The sequence below is a fragment of the Salmo salar genome, chromosome ssa16 (genome assembly GCF_905237065.1).
Source record: "Salmo salar chromosome ssa16, Ssal_v3.1, whole genome shotgun sequence".
NCBI lineage: Eukaryota > Metazoa > Chordata > Actinopteri > Salmoniformes > Salmonidae > Salmo > Salmo salar.
The window spans coordinates 62,690,656-62,708,507 of NC_059457.1; the positions used below are offsets into that span (position 1 = coordinate 62,690,656).

At 42.3% G+C, this 17,852-nt stretch overlaps 1 protein-coding gene across 1 annotated transcript in view; it reads left to right on the top strand.

Annotated features, from left to right (window-relative positions):
• LOC106574327 (partitioning defective 3 homolog B) overlaps positions 1-17,852 on the top strand; it is a 241,797-nt gene that overhangs the window by 18,512 nt on the left and 205,433 nt on the right. The window contains exon 2 of the mRNA XM_045696696.1: positions 12,916-13,023. Within this exon, the coding sequence (XP_045552652.1) occupies positions 12,916-13,023 (108 nt within the window). The remainder of the gene's footprint in view (positions 1-12,915; positions 13,024-17,852) is intronic.

A 17,852-nucleotide genomic window follows, 5' to 3' on the forward strand; every position in this document is an offset into this window, starting at 1 on the left:
TTAATGTGGTGTGATGTGATGATGAGTACCACACACACACGCACACACACACACACACACACGCACGCGCATACACGCACGCACGCACGTGCTCACACACACACACACACACACACCAACAAGCTTCTCTTGACAGAGAGAACTGCCTTAAGCTATAGGTCCTTAAATGAGCTTACACATTTATGTTTACACTCTACTGAAGAACTTGACAGTCGTTCGTTTGAATGGAGCTTGATCAGTCCATCCAAACTAAACTATCCATTATGCTAATAAGAGGGCCTTTTATAAAGGTTACACATAATTAGTTAGTTGCCGTTAAAGTCACTCTGATCAGCAGTGTCTTTAATCAGCTTTAATCAGGAGAGTCTCCTATCACCCTTAAAGAGATTCTATTCTCTGGTACTTTTTTATGCTTTTTAGCCAGTAGTTTTGAAAGTAGTGCTCATGAGCCAAAAGTGGCCCCTGAAAATTACGTATTACAATACACTGAGTGTACAAAACATCATGAACACCTGCAACCAGTGTAGATCAATCAATCAATCAATCAAATGTATTTATAAAGCCCTTTTTACTTTAGCAGATATCACAAAGTGCTTATACAGAAACCCAGCCTAAAACCCCAAAGAACAAGCAATGCAGAAGCACAGTGGCTAGGAAATACTCCGTGGAAAGGCAGGAACCTATGAAGAAACCTAGAGCGGAACCAGGCTCTGAGGGGTGGCAAGTCCTCTTCTGGCTTTGCCGGGTCGAGATTATAAGAGTACATGGCCATTAAGGTTGTTCTTCAAGATCTTCAAACATTCATAGACAAGGTAGCACGTCCGGTGAACAGGTCAGGGCTCCATAGCCACAGATAAAACAGCAGAAACTGGATCAGCAGTATGACCAGGTGGACTGGGACAGCCTGGAGTCATCAGGCAAGGTAGTCCTGAGGCATGGTCCTAGGGCTCAGATCCTCTGGGAGGGAAGAGAGGGGGAGAGAGAGATGGGGGAATTAGAGCGAGTATAATTCAGTTCCCACAGGACACCAGATAGGAAAGACTGACTCCAGCCCCCCGGCAAATAGACTATTGCAGCATAGATACTGGAGACTGAGACAGGGAAGGGTCGGGGGACACTGTGGCCCTGTCCGACAATAACCCCGGACAGGGTCAACCAGGCAGGGTATAACTCCACCAACTTTGCCAAAGCACAGCCCCCACACCACTAGAGGGATATGATCAGACCCCCAACTTACTACCCTGAGACAAGGCTGAGTATAGCCCACGAAGATCTTACCCACTGCAAGAGCCCGAGGGGGCGCAAAACCAGACACGAAGATGGCAATGAAGCGGAGGAGACCGGTTAAAGAAGGGTTGTTAAGCCTTGTGCATGTGTGCCATTCAGAGGGTGAATGGGCAAGACAAAATATTTAAGTGCCTTTGAACAGGGTGTGGTAGTAGGTGCCAGGCTTACCGGTTTGTATCAAGAACTGCAACGCTGCTGGGTTTTTCACGCTCAAAAGTTTCCCAGGTGTATCAAAAATGGTCCATCACCCAAAGGACATCCAGCCATCTTGACACAACTGTGAAAAGAATTGGAGTAAACATGGGCCAGCATCCCTGTGGAATGCTTTCAACAACTTAATATTAGGAAGGTGTCCTTAATGTTTTTTACACTCAGTGTATACATACTGTATTCTCGACATAGCTAATCCTATACAACTACCGCTGTACATATTTTTTTCCTACTTTTTCTCCATACTGTCTATACACATCACATATTTGTATTCCGGTTTCTGACATGGCTCGTTCTGACATTTCTTAAGGGGGGGGGGGGGCTACAACTCAATATTAGTGTTCTTAAGGTTTTGTACACTCAGTGTATGTGAACCACGTCATTGCTCTCTCTCTCTCTGCTGCGTTTGCGTGACGTGCCTCTCACTAGCTGTCACTCAAATGGCGAGGGGATAAAGCTCATTGGTTGAACTCAAATTGCTAGGGGGCTGGCCCACATGGGGGGCAATGTAGGGAAAATGGCGCAGAACACCTTTCAGAAAAACAAACGCTTTCAAACACAGGAGGTTGGTGGCACCTTAACTGCGGAGGACGGGCTCGTGGTAATGGCTGGAGTGGAATCAGTGGAATGGTATCAAAGACATCAAACACATGGTTTGATGCCATTCCATTTTCCTCCGTTAAAGCCATTATTATGAGCTGTTCCTCCCTTCAGCAGCCTCCACTGTTTTAAAACTAGGGATTTCGTGGATAATTGAGGGAAGACAGTAATTCTGCTCAAAGATTATACATTGACACATCCAGCTCAAAGCGGAAGGCTTAAAACATACATGGAGCCTGTCACACTGTGACGTGTGACTACTATCTAAATACATTTTCTGTGATTCCTTGCATCCTATTTCTCGCCTTCTTCCCAACCTTATTGGAGTAAAAGGTCCAAGGTCCCGCCCTTCTGGCTTTCTTCTCAAATGGGTGTGAGAAGGTGGCAAGTAAATAAGTTGAAATACTGATAGAGCCACTGTATGACATCAACCTCTTCACCAGAGGAAACTACATCTAAGCAAATCTATGTAGCTACGGTAACAGAACAGGTCAAGACTGAATGATATCACGAAACGTATCCCTCCGCCCCTTTACAAACCGGGCGCATATCAAGATGAAATAGAGAAACCACTTGAATATGTGAACGTATAGTATGACTCTCAAGGTTTAGAGGTTTATCTCGACTCTGCAGACAAGCAGGATATTTCGAATGACGAGGAAAAAGGTGCCATTTAGGCTCATTAAAAGAGTGAGATACGTGGCAGCGGCAAGCTAGTTCCCTCTGTTCCCCCGCTTTTTCATTTCCACCTTGTTTGCTTTTGTTGTAAACATAGCACATAATTGCCCAAATCAATGTTTGATGTCGCTCTCGGCATGATTAGGCAGAAAATGTGGTTATGCTGCAGTCGCCATGGGTTCCAAGCACAATTATATTTTTTTGAAATATCTCCCGCAAAGAGATTGCATGGTATAAATAACTTAAATTAAAGCAACTCTCATCTGAATGTAGTTTTACTAATTACCCACTTACTCGCTCTGGCAGCAGCTAGGGCGAGGTGTAAAATACAAAAAAAAGAGGAAAAGAATGGAAGAAGGAGAAAAAAATGACAGGATGAGAGGAGTAAGAAACAGGTTTATGTGACAGCGAACTAATTTGATCCATTAGAGAATGTGTACGTGTGTGTGTGGGTGTGTGCGCGTCTGGTACCTATCTGCTTTTTACAGCTTCTCATTTACCCATTGAGGTGAATAGAAAATAGGGAACAGGGTGAGAAACTCAGGTTTCACTTGTTAAACTCTTCTATTCACCACCGTTGCATGGAGATATGAGTCTTATTGTGGTAGACATGTATAGTGTGTTTCCTGACCATGTTACTGACAAGGAATATATCCGGGCCCTATAGCCTCATGAAAACCTGGGCAGGTCACATGGTAAAGAAAAGCTCCTGGCCATATAATCACACATACACCTATTTTCTTTTATAGTTTCCTCATAGGAAACAATGAGGAAACTTAATTACATCTTTGTAATTAAGAGACACACACACACACACACACAGGCACAGACACACGCATACACACACACATGATAACACATGCACTCTACACGCACGTACACATGGATTTTGTGTTGTAGATATGTGGTAGTAGAGTAGTGGCCTGAGGGCACATACTTAATGTGTTGTGAAATCTGTTGTGAAATGTAATGAAATGTTTTTAATTGTATATAACTGCCTTCATTTTGCTGGACCCCAGGATGATTAGCTACTGCCTTGGATCCATAATAAATACAAATATAAATAGGGAATAGACAGGAAAGTTTGTTATACTCTGACGTTTTACATGTAATAGTATTTACATATATCTTAGATCTACATGTTCCATCTTTTTCCCTTTTCCTGGTGATATAACACAATGGTTTGGTTTCTTCGTAGAACCTCGCTTGTAGTGATCCCACCACAAAACCATTTTCTGGAAACATTACTCATCTGCTGTGTAACAGACACATTCCAACATCACATTGGCTACTTGTTACAAAAAGCTGATGTTGAGTGTTCTGTCAAAGCTTGTTATGGAGCCTTCCAGCAATTGTAATCCTCTCTGTATAGCTGCACAAAATGACCAAGACAAATATTTGTCATTAAGTTCAGCTGACTTTTCTTCTGTCTAAAAATATCAAGATTTAGAGTCGCAGTAAGAGTAAGAGCCAACTCATTTGGCCTTCTCACGTGATTTAGCCGTGACTGCATCTCAAATGACACCCCATTCCCTACATACAGGTGTAGGATCTTAATTTGACACTCTGTTTTTGCCGAGAATTCTCCTGCGCCGCAGGATTTACATAAATTCACTGAAAACCTGTACTAACACACAGTTATATTAACAGTATTGCACTAATATACCCAAATTTTGGCTAGCTAATAGCCAAACCACAGATTACATCGGCGGAACATTACATTACATCGGTGGAAAAGTGTGAATGGACTAAACGTTCAAATCCTGTTGCTGCAGGATTTTTTTGCTCCAACAGTACTGGTTAAACTAAGATCATACATCTGCACTGCACTACTTGACCAGGTTCCATAGGGAAAAGGAGTAGTAATAGGGAATAGGGTGCATTTGGGACGCAGCCCATATATTGACTGGTTCTAATATGCAACAGGCCTTGTACTCAAAGGTTGTGTTTTTGGCTCTGTTTCACATTGTCCTCAACTCAAACCCTAGTCCATAAACACACTGAAAAGAGTCTCTAATTATGGTAACCCACACAACAGCCTTCCTTCAGGATATGGAGGATGAGAATGGTTACATCTGTTTTTTCAACATGGAGGTTTTGGGCCTGGAGAGAATAGTTAGGAGTGGAGAGAGAGAATATTGTACTCCATTCATGTCAACGTTAGTTCAGCCATCTACCCACGAACCCGTCTCTTGATACATGATCACCCTGGTGCCCTGACAAAAAAGATGCACTCACATGCACACGGATAGACACACACACACACACACACACACACACAGACACGTGCATGCAAGCACCTATACACACACTCTTTAGATCACAGACAGTGTAAAGCGGCTGACATTTCGGGTAGGTAGACCCTAACCCTTGGTCTGGGTTGACATATTCTCCTACCCCTCTATTGGTTAAGGTCAAGATTGAGGACTGGTTAATATATAAGCTAAAGGTCCTGCATTTGCATTTAGGGGTAACTTTGGGCCATTATGGACTATACTTAAAACTTACATTAACACATTAATGAATTATCAATGACATAAGCACATGAAATGTGCACTTACATTGCCCTGTTTCTATCTACTTTGTCTCCACCACAACATTGGGAGTTCAAGAGATGGCCCGAGGCAGTTCTGACACATAATCCCACCGTTGTTTGGTTACGAGGTGAAATTGAATTGGGGTTGTTAAAAAACATTGCTAGTTGCCCGCCGAATCCTCAGCTGAAAATGAAAACAGAAGACCTGGCGCTCCCTCTATTTGCACTGCTCTCCGTGTGTTTGTGTGTGTGAGCAGCTCTCTCACTGTGTGTGTGTGTGTTACATCCTGGTTCCCGCGGCCTTGTCTCCCATAACATTTATGGAGTGAGAATATCCCTGGAAAAACAATACATCCCAGGCAAAGGCATCCTTTGATTTATCGGCACGCATACTGTATGCTTAACCTCTAATAACAGTGACGACAGATCAAATGGATTGGATCTAAATCTTCCAGTTGTTGAAAGGAGGATGACGAAACCCTTGAGATAAAAGGATGTGGATATGTTTTTCACACACACACACACACACACACACACACACACACACACACACACACACACACACACACACACACACACAAACATAACGGTCCCTCTGTGAGGCTCTGTGAGTAATCCATGTTACTGTTCTAGCCTGTTATTGTAAGCAGGAGGGCAGTTATTGACAAAACCTGATCCCACACTGAGCTAAAACACGGAGGTGGTGGCACGACTGCTGAGAACCAGTCGATTCTGCTCTTTAAAAACCTGCCACTGATCAAAATCTGAAAGCAAATCAACGACATTATTGACCGCGACAACTACCTTCAAAATTGCACTCCAAGAAAGTTAGACACAAAAACATCCTGCGATTTTTACTGTGTAGTATAGCAGAAGTTAATAAAATCCCAAATACACACACACACACACACACACACACAACCCCCTAACCCTCTTTCGCATTCGCTGTAGGGATGGATGACAGTGGGAACAATTTTTTGCCCAACACATACCGTATTGTTTTACCTCTACCTACCAGACCAGTGGGACAGGTGGATCAGCAAATAGCTACACTGGCTGATCAAAAGGGAAGTGACATCAGAGAACAAAGAGTCAACAGGAAGAAGGACCTTATGAATGTGCTTTCTATTGTTCTTCCCCTTCTAAAGGTAGATATTGTGTGCAAAAAGGATCCATATTGGAAAAGAAAGGAACTGTGGGTGGCGGACGTTACACTTTTCAGGTGCAAGAGGAACAGTAAAAGAGGACTAACTGTTCTACATTTAAGATATGTTATACTTTGTTTAGCGTTTCAATCAGGATGTATAGACTCCCACTTACCTCTTGTAGCATCTATGACGTCGACATGCTCCTACTTATCTTTTGATTTGGTACTGCCGTACAGACCTACATATACTCTACGGTCACAAGACACAGGCCTCCTTATTGTTCCTAGAATTTCTAAGCAAACAGCTGGAGGCAGGGTTTTCTCCCATAGAGCTCAATTTTTATGCAATGGTCTGCCGATCCACGTGAGAGACTCAGACATGATGGTGTGTCATCTAAAATGAAATACATCAAAAACAAAAGACATAGTGATTGACTTTTGAAGGAACACTACCATGCACACACCATCACTGATAAAAGGTGAGCCCATTGAAATAGTGGAGGAGTACAAATACCTTGGGCTAGTCATTGACCTCAAGCTGTCCTGGGATCAGTGGACTGACACTATTTAAGAAAATCCAACAGAGACTGTATTTCCTATGGAAACTGCATTTTTTTAATGCTGATCTAACCATCATGGTTCTCTTTTATAAATCATTCATTGAGAGCATTCTGTCCTACTGCTTGACCTGCTTGTTCGAGAATATCAAGGTTGCACAGAAAAATAGGTTGGGCAAGATAATCAGAACTTGCGGAAAAATCATGGGGCAGCAACAGCAAGAACTGTCATCTCTATACTTGGGCAGAGCCCTCCATAAGGTGAATAAATTAGTGGTTGACTCTGCCCATCCACACCACCCTGAATTCCAGCTCCTTCCCTCTGACCGCAGGTACAGACTACCTAAGATTAAAAAGAAATAGGGCCAAGTACTCTTTTATTCCAAATGCAATTCTGCAACTTAACAAAATGTTGGACTCATTGAACTTAGCACTTGCACTATGAAACTGCACTTACCCTGCCTATTTGCTTGCAAATATCCTTAGCTATTTATTTTTATATGTGATATGTTTATTGACTGCTGCGAGATGAATTGCCTCTCTGAGGACATTAAAGTTTTCTGAATCTGAATCTCAACCTTTAAGTCTTTACTGAAGACTCATCTCTTTAGTAGGTCCTGTGATTGAGTGTAGTCTATCCCAGGGGTGCGAAGGTGAATGGCAAGGCACTGGAGTGACGAACCGCCCTTGCTGTCTCTGCCTGGCCGCCCCCCCTCTCTCCACTGGTATTCTCTGCCTCTGACCCTATTACGGGGGCTGAGTGACTGGCTTGCTTGCACTTACCCATGCAGTCCCTAGGAGGGTCAGGGTGCATCATGTCATGCCAGCTATACTCAAATTGAATGGCTTGAGTCACTGATGTGATCTTCCTGTTTGGTTTTGCACCCCCTCAGGCTTGTGCGGTGGGGAGATCTTTGTGGGCTATACTCAACCTTGTCTCAGGGTAGTAAGTTAGTGGACTGTTGATATGCCTTTGGTGGTGTGGGGGCTGTGCTTTGGCAAAGTGGGTGGGATTATATCCTACCTAGTTGTCCCTGTCCATGTGTAACTTTGGAGGGGGCCACGGTGTCCACCGACACCCTCTGTTTCAGTCCCCAGAATCTATGCTGCAATAGTCTATGTGCCGGGGAGTTAGGGCCAGTCTGTCCTATCTGGTGTAATTCTCCTGTCTTATCTGGTGTTCTGTGTGATCTTAAGTATGCTCCCTCTAATTCTACTCTCTCTCACATTCTCAATTCAATTAAATGGGTTTTATTGGCATGGGAAACATAGGTTTACATTGCCAAAGCAAGTGAAATAAATAATAAACAAAAGTGAAATCTCTCTCTATCTCCCCTCCCAGAGGACCTGAGCCATAGGACCATGACTCAGGACTACCTGACTTGACGACTCCTGGCTGTCCCTGTCCCCAGTCCACCTGGTTGTGCTGCTGATCCAGTTTCTGCTATTCTGCCTGCGGCTATGGAACCCTGACCTGTTCATCGGATCTCCTACCTTGTCCAGGAAATGCTGTTTCGAGCTTCCACACATAAAAAAATACCATTTATAGTTTGGCATAAATACTATAGTATTCACTGTAGTGTTTTTGCAGACTTTACTGTAGTAATCATTAAAATCTGCAAAAACACTACAGTGAATACTGTAGTATCAAATCAAACTTTATTTGTCACATGCGCCGAATACAACAAGTGTAGACTTTACCATGAAATACTTACTTACAAGCCCTTAACCAACAGTGCAGTTCAGTATTTACTGGAGTATAGTGTAGTATTAGGTAGTATTTACAGTTCACTATAGTACGCACCTCTCTGATTCAGATGGATTAGGTTAAATGCGGAAGACACATTTTAGTTGAAGGCATTCAGTTGTACAACTGACTAAGTATCCCCCTTTCACTTTTCTTTCCCTTAAAAACACTGTAATAAAAGGAAACTGTGGTATATACTATAGTAATAAATGTTGTGTTTTCTGCAAATTGTAGTATAATGTAGTATATACTGTAGGGTTTTTGCGGACTGTAGTATACTATAGCATTTACTGTATTATTTTTTGCAGACATTACTGTAGTATTTACTGTAGTGCTTTTACTTTATTATCTTTGACATAAAAGTGGAGGCTTTCTCCTTGAGGAATCCTACTGGATAAATACAGAAATAGTACATTTTCCAGAACCTATAGGTAGGACTGGGGTCTGGACAGGTAGTTCCGGGCTTCTGCTCTTTTCTATAACTTGTAGGGAACACAATATATGGTCTATACATGGCTTGTAGGTTTCTCACTTATGTGTGACACAAATTGGAATATGGGGCAAGGGTATGAACAGGGTATCTGCAAATTAAATACTGTAGTATTTACTATAATTAAAAAACTGTAGTGTTTCTGCGGACTGTGGTGTTTTTGTGGACATTACTGTAATATTTAATATAGTTTTTTTTCTTCTGGATAATACTGTAATATTTACTGTAGCAGATATGGGCAACTTTGATTGGGGTGGGTGTCACAGAATATCTGAACTCATCATGAGGGGCCGCAGTGGCTCATGGATCTGCGTACCCACATCCAGTCAAAGAGCCTCCCTCATGATAGTGGAGAGAAAAATATTAAGATTTAGAGTTAATTTCCTGGAATTCTATGCATTTTGCAACAGGGTCGAGAGAAATGTTTGCAGTGAGAGTGACTAACAAAATCAATTGGGGCCCCCGGTTGGTAACTTGACCATGATAACTACAAGTTTAGATAGCTGGCTAGACGAATTTACCAATCTACAAAATGTTAGCTGACTAACTGAGTGACTGTCAGTGACTGACATAACATGAGAAAAACTGCTGATGCACAACCAAATTTCGAAATTGCACCTTGTGTATTCTACTATTCCAACTCTCAACAGTAAGTTGAGACCCTTACTGAGTTCCAAAAATGTATCCGTGTATCTAAAAAAAGGGGGGCCACGGGCCGCCAGTTGCCCATCCCTGTACTGCATAGTATTATATACTATACTACAAAATGCTATAGTAAGTAGCACACATAATTGAGAGATACTAAAGCGCCTGGTTCCTCTTTAGGTTTCTTCCTAGGTTCCTGTCTCTCTAGTAGGTTTTTCCTAGCCACTGTGCTTCTTCATCTGTATTGCTTACTCTTTGGGGTTTTAGGCTTGGTGTCTGTATAAGCACTTTGTGACAACTGCTGATGTAAAATACATTTGATTGATTGATGATAGAGATAAAGGAAAAATCAGCAAGATTAGTGTGTGTGTGTGTGTGCCGACTGAACCGCTCTCACTGAGACAATAATGTAGTTCTTTCTTTTGTGTTGAGTCTTAATGCATGACCACAGTGGAGCATACGTCTGTGTAATGGCTTTCATCCTTCACCTGCCACTGCTCCAGTGTGGACATTGACAATACCACAGCACAATAATGCCCCTACAATGACACTCATTTCATGCAAGTTGAATGGGTTTGACCACTGCCAAGTCTGTGCACAGTACTATACAGTTAGTCCGCCTCCTACTACAATCACATTGTGGGGGAAAACATCAATTGAATCATATATCTCTGCAATGGCGATGCAAATGCTAGGTGTAACACTGTGTAATCCGACATGAATTTTTATTCTGAGTGTGTGTGGGATAAACAGTCCACCTGAGAGGAGGAGGACAGGACACAATGCAAGATTGGCTAGCTTGGCCTGGGCTACCTACAGATGGCTTGGTCCTCTCCCTCTCTCTCTCTCTCTCTCTCTGTCTGTCCCTTTCATACCTTGTTGATTGCTGCACTGATGAGATGAGCAGAGGGAAGGAGGCATTGTTCAGTTCACAGTAGGGATATCTAGAGGGGGATTACAATGTCAGAAAACGTAATTGATTGTTGTGATTATGACTGCGTCCCAAATGGCATCCTATTCCCTGAATAGGGTGCCATTTGGGACGCATTCTATATGAATCCATCAGTTTGTGCTTTTGGGGTAGATGTGGCAAAAGAAAATCATTTTAGAAAAAAAGGAAACAGCCAGGATAAGAGGAGGTGGAGTCTGTCTATGTGCATTAATGTTCCATTTAAAATGTAAAAGCAATTTACCAGATGTTTACAGTAGTAATGAGATGGCAGAATCATTCTACGATTATTTTGAGAAGAGAGACAGGTGGGATATTATGGGATCTTGTCAGGAATGGGAGGAGGGGATGAGTTGAGTGGATGTGATGTGATATGAGAGATGAGGGTGGTGGGGTGTGGTTGCACTGTAAATGGGGTGAGGGAGTGGACTAATTCTGAGTTCCAAATCGACTGCAAACCAGGGGATTGGATAGGTGGAAGCCATATGGCAACATTTCCTACTTAGCAGTTAGAAGTTGAAGAAAAACATAACTTAAGACTTTAAATAATAATGTTCTACCTCACCAAATTAAACAGACATTTTCAGGGATTTCATATTAGCATGGTTGGCCTGCTTGAGAAATTCATTTAATAACCTAAACTAAAATATATTTCTTATCAACAAGTCTCTTTGGCTAAAGCTGAGGCTTGAATACATTTTTTTAGGCCATGGCTGTGTGTTGGAATTACATGCTGACCACACCGCTTGTCCGCATGTGCCATCGCACGCATGTTGATTTTGTCCCCCCACCAGATGCGATCAGGACATGCAGGTTGAAATATCAAAACAAACGCTGAACCAACTATATTATTTGGGGACAGGTCGAAAAGCATTAAACATGTATGGCAATTTAGCTAGCTAATTTGTCCTGGGATATAAACATTAGGTTGTTATTTAACCTGAAATGCACAAGGTTCTCCCCAGACAATTAATCGACAGATAAAAGGGTCAACTGAGTACGTTTCTAGTAATCTCTCCTCCTTCAGACCTTTTTATTTTTTCGTTGGACTTTATATGGCGGTTCACACCCAACTTTAAGGTTCATTACCACCACCAACTGTACTGAGTGTGGACCTCATTTCATCTTTCAATCACCCACATGGGTATATGCTCCTAAAAAACAATGAGATGGGAGAGACTTGCAGGTTATATTTTAGCTGCTCGCTACGCAGACTCACAAGCAGTGTGGGTGAAATGATTGAAAGATACATTTATTTTCCAACGCTCGCTCACGCATGCGATCAGCATATTAAACTCTCAATCGAGGCAGATTTGCTCGTGGTTGTTTGGTAGGCATGTTTCTGCTTTGAACTTGTCACTTTTTAAAACTTAGTGTATAAAATCAAAGCAGGGTTTATTGTAAACAGGCTCTACGTCGTTTAGAATCATTGTCATGTTGAAAAGAAAATAGCTTAAAGTAGGTAAGACGAGGAAGTTGAACCTTTGAGAAGATAACTATTCGAAGCAATCATTGATACGTTTATCAACAGCCTAACATTGGGTCGTCACCATTTACCACAGCCAGTCATAAACCATGCTCATTTAAAAAATGTATCTTCTTAAAATCAGATTTTAAACCTAACCACTGTGTTGACCTTAACTTCATTTTTGTTTTCATACATTTTTACTATAGGGCTACAGCCAATTTTGACTTCGTGGCTGTGGTAACTAGTGGAAACCTATCATTGACGTGATTTATGTTGATCAACTTCCGGGTGTCAATGCAATGATCAACAGGTATATTTAAGCAGACAAAATAATGAAAGCTACTCCGTTTATTAATTTGACCGATTATTGAAAAAAGCTAATATTTTTTTATCGTAAATTGTTGAATTAGTAGTAGTCATTTTGTCAGTGTAAATTCGTCCAGTGACACCTATGCTCCAGTTTCGGTTGAGGCTTGTGCGGTATCAAGCGCTTCGCAGCCTCGCACATGTGAATGAATCACAGAGGAATATACAGATGATCAAAGGAGGCTGTTCTTCAAATAACTTTTTTTTTCTCCGGATGACAAGGACAACATGAAAGTCACTAACTTTTGGAACAACTGCAGTGGTCGTTCCGTGTAAAGGAGAATGGACAGTTCGGGAGTTGATAGACCAAGCCAACCAGAGGTATCGAAAGATTCTGGAACAGGTAAGCAAAATTGACTCTTTGAATATATTGACGTATTTTACTTTGGCTGACATTTTTTTTGTTTTTACATCCTTCCTTTTAATCCGGTTAGTTTTCAATTAAAATTATTATTGATAAAAAATGTAAACATAGATAACGACATATTTTCCTAGATTAGGCTATATTCATTAACGTTACCTGTGGAAACGGAAGCCGTTTACCCTTTTAACCTAACAGAAGCAAACGGTACGAAACGGGGAGTGACTTACCTGCGTTTGTCCAATAGAAACTCGTTTTCATTGCAAAATAATTTCCAAGCCATAGATGGAGATGCTTGAAACACCCATTTTATTATCTGGACAGAGTGTATATACCAGGCTACAAATCCACGGGACAAATTGTAAATAACCTTTAATCACTTTCTTTGAAAGCACCAGAAAGCCAGGTGTTAGTGGTCTATATGAGTATCATGTGCCCCAGCTAGCAAGCAGCTGTCTAGAGATGTACCATGAGGCTGTTTTAAAACGGTCAGTATCTCCCTGTGCAGGTGGAACTCAGTGTTTGATGTGTTCTGCATCGTTTCGCCTAGCCTGTGTGGCGGACAACAGCCTTTGTCCTCTGAATGATGGGGGATTAGGGTGGCTGACAGCTCAGTGTTATCAGCTGGTTTTCCCTGGCACGGTGGCGGGAGCCCGGTGATGGACAGGGTTATGCCAGGCAGGCGGTGGGGATGGATGGCTTCCCATTAGAGCTTCCACCCAGGCACCCACCTGCGTTGGTGGGCTCTCATCTGCCAGGTCTCCCCAGGCCCTTGGCTGACTGGGCCTGCTTCCCAAATTGCATCCTATTCCCTATAAAGTGCTCTACTTTTGACAAGGGCTTAAGTGAAAAAGTAGTGAACTATATAGGAAATGGGGTGCCATTTGGGACGACACTGAATTTAATTTGCAGCCCCACATCCAGGTGAGTTTTCCCCCTGCCATTGGTTATAGGACCCTGAGTTTGTCCTGATCAGGTCACATGGAAAAAAAAACTCAGGGACTTACTATATGTGGCTGCCTAGCTACCCTTGTCGAAATTATGTTTGGCTTCAATTGGTAGAATTAGTAGAAGACTCTTCGTGGCCAATTATGTGTGAGACACATCTCACTGACCTAGAAATCCCTCGGACATGATCAAAACAAACCCAGGGTCCCACAGGGTGAATTAACCCGTTTAATGCGTCTAGTGAGATTCATCCTAGGAACAATCAAGAGTTTGGCTGGCGAGGTTCCACTCTATCGTCAACCATGAACTTTACAGCTCTCTAATTGCCTGCCACTAGTGTGACAGCGTTCATAGACCGTGTCAGGTGTCCATGGCTTAAACAGAGATATCCTGGGTCTGTGGGAAAAGGCACACAGAGGAATGTCAGTCACGCTCTCTCAGTGGAAAAGGGAAGGTAGTGTACCTGCATGGTTTGTCCCTGCCACTCAGGTCACAGCCATAGAGAGCAATGAGTTCTCTGTAGCTATTAGGGTTGCACATTGTGAGGAATATTCGGAGGTGGAAACTTTCCACAGGAATATATGGGAATTAATATTAATACCCTGTAAATGTAAAGTTTTTTTGCATTGGATATATATACCATATCATATGTAGACAAAAACATAAAGCTTTTACCTTATCATAAGTACACATAATTGCAAATGATTAAATCCTTCCAATAGAATGTTAAAAACTATTTAGTTATGAACTGAACTTTAATTAAATGAGTTGACTCTTCACATGGGATGATTTCACTGAACAACAAAAAACAGGGAATATTGAAAGATACCCAATGATCCATTGCATGTCCCAAAAACGTTTTCAACATGCAGTTGAAGTCGGAAGTTTACATACACTTAGGTTGGAATCATTAAAATTAGTTTTTCAACCGCTCCACCAATTTCTTGTAAACAAACTATAGTTTTGGCAAGTCGGTTAGGACATCTACTTTATGCATGACAAGTAATTTTTCCAACATTTGTTTACAGACAGATTATTTAACTTATAATTCACTGTATCACAATTCCAGTGGGTCAGAAGTTTACATACACTAAGTTGACTGTGCCTTTAAACAGCTTGGAAAATTCCAGAAAATTATGTAATGGCTTTAGAAGCTTCTGATAGGCTAATTTACATAATTTGAGTCAATTGGAGGTGTACCTGTGGATATATTTCAAGGCCTACCTTCAAACTCAGTGCCTCTTTGCTTGACATCATGGGAAAATCAAAAGAAATAAGCCAAGACCTCAGAAAAAAAATTGTGGACCTCCACAAGTCTGGTTCATCCTTGGGAGCAATTTCCAAACGCCTGAAGGTACCACGTTCATCTGTACGAACAATAGTATGCAAGTAGAAACACCATGGGACCACACAGCCGTCATAGCGCTGAGGAAGGAGACGCATTCTTTCTCCTAGAGATGAATGTACTTATGTGCGAAAAGTGCAAATCAATCTCAGAACAACAGCAAAGGACCTTGTGAAGATGCTGGAGGAAACGGGTACAAAAGTATCTATATCCACAGAAAAATGAGTCCTATATCGACAACCTGAAAGGCCGCTCAGCAAGCAAGAAGCCACTCAAGCAACATCTCAAGACATCAATCAGGAAGTTAAAGCTTGGTCGCAAATGGGTCTTCCAAATTGACAATGTCCCCAAGCATACTTCCAAAGTTGTGACAAAATGTCTTAAGGACAACAAAGTCAAGGTATTGGAGTGGGCATCACAAAGCCCTAACCTCAATCCTATAGAAAATTTGTGGGCAGAACTGAAAAAGTGTGTGCGAGCAAGGAGGCCTACAAACCTGACTCAGTTACACCAGCTCTTTCAGGAGGAATGGGCCAAAATTCACCCGGTGTATTGTGGGAAGCTTGCGGAAGGCTATCCAAAACGTTTGACCCAAGTTAAACAATTTAAAGGCAAAACACTCAATTAGTATTTGGTAGCATGTAAACTTCTGACCCACTGGGAATGTGATGAAAGAAATAAAAGCTGAAATAAATCACTCTCTAGTATTATTCTGACATTTCACATTCTTAAAATAAAGTGGTGATCCTAACTGACCTAAAACAGGGACTTTTTACTAGGATTAAATGTCAGGAATTGTGAAAAACAGAGATTAAATGTGTTTGACTAAGGTGTATGTAAACTTCCAACTTCATCTGTAAAATGATAGTGTAGAAACTAAAGCTTTGGTTGTCTTCCTTTCAGGCTTCCATGTCTTCTCCCTGGACCTCCTCAATGTCCACCTTTTGAACATCAGACTGAGGCCTCATCATTATTGTCACTTTCCAACCTTGTTGAGGATGGCTCGTTGTCAGGCTCAAAAAGCCTAAAATTTGCCAAGATGGCCACCAATTTTTCAACCCTTGTATTGGTCAGCCTGTTGCGTGCTTTGGTGTGTGTTCCCAAGCAAGGACCAGTTGCGCTCTGAGTTGGCTGATGTTGGTGGGATTTCGGGGATGATGGAGGCAACAGGGGAAAGAGCCTCAGATCCACAAAGTCCCTCCACCAAGTGACTGATGAGATATGTTGGCACGACTGCCATATTGCATCTCCATCCCAAAGCCCTTGCTTGGAAGTGTACTTCGCCAGACTTCCAAGAACCTTGCCCTCATCAAGGCCAAGGTGGCGAGACCCGGTAGTGAGACACGGTAGTGATGACACCATAGGCCTTGTTGATCTCTGCACCAGAGAGGATGCTCTTGCCAGCATACATGGGGTCCAACATGTACACTGTGGCGTGTATGGGCTTCATGCTGAAGTCTTCACGCTTTTTGATGTATTTCAGAACTGCGGTTTCCTCTGCTTGGAGCAACAGTGAAGTGGGCCAGGCAGTACGGATTTCTTCTCTTACATTTGCAAGCAGAGTCTGAACATCAGACAGGATGGCATTGTCTCACTCAAGCCGTGTAATGGCTACTGCTATAGGTTTCAGACTGCTTACCACTCTCCCAAAATACATCATCCAGGAGGATCCTCTTGATGGGGCTGTCCATATCGGCAGACTGTGATATGGCCATTACTTGGAGAGACTCCTTCCCCTCCAGGAGACTGTCAAACATGATGACAACACCATCCAACAGGTGTTGCTGGGCAGCTTCAATGTGGTGCTCTTATTCTTCTCACTTTGCTTGATGAGAAGGTATGCTATAGCTTGATGACCCTTCACATACCTAAGCATTTCCTTGGCTCTCTTGTAGAGTGTGTCCTTTGTTTTCAGTGCCATGGTGTCCTTGAGGAGCAGATTCAATGCATGAGCAGCCCAGCCAATGGGTGTGATGTGAGGGTAGGAATCCTCCACTTTATACCAAGCAGCCTTCATGTTTGCAGCAGTGTCTGTCACCAGTGCAAATACCTTCTGTGGTCCAAGGTCATTGATGACTGCCTTCAGCTCATCTGCAATGTAGAGACTGGTGTGTCTGTTGTCCCTTGTGTCTGTGCTCTTTTAGAATACTGGTTGAGGGGTGGAGATGATGTAGTTAATTATTCCTTGCCCACGAACATTTGACCACCCATCAGAGATGATTGCAATACAGTCTGCTTTCTCTATGATTTGCTTGACCTTCACTTGAACTCTGTTGAACTCTGCATCCAGCGACTGAGTAGATAAAGCATGTCTGGTTGGAGGGGTGTATGCTAGGTGCTAAACTTTCAGAAATCTCTTCCAATACACATTGCCTGTGAGCATCAGAGGTGAACCAGTTGCATACACAACTTGAGCAAGACATTCATCAGCATTTCTCTGACTACGTTCATCCATTGATTCAAATAAAATTCTGATTCCAGGAGGACCATGAGCTGTTGCTACCGATAAGGTGTCTGA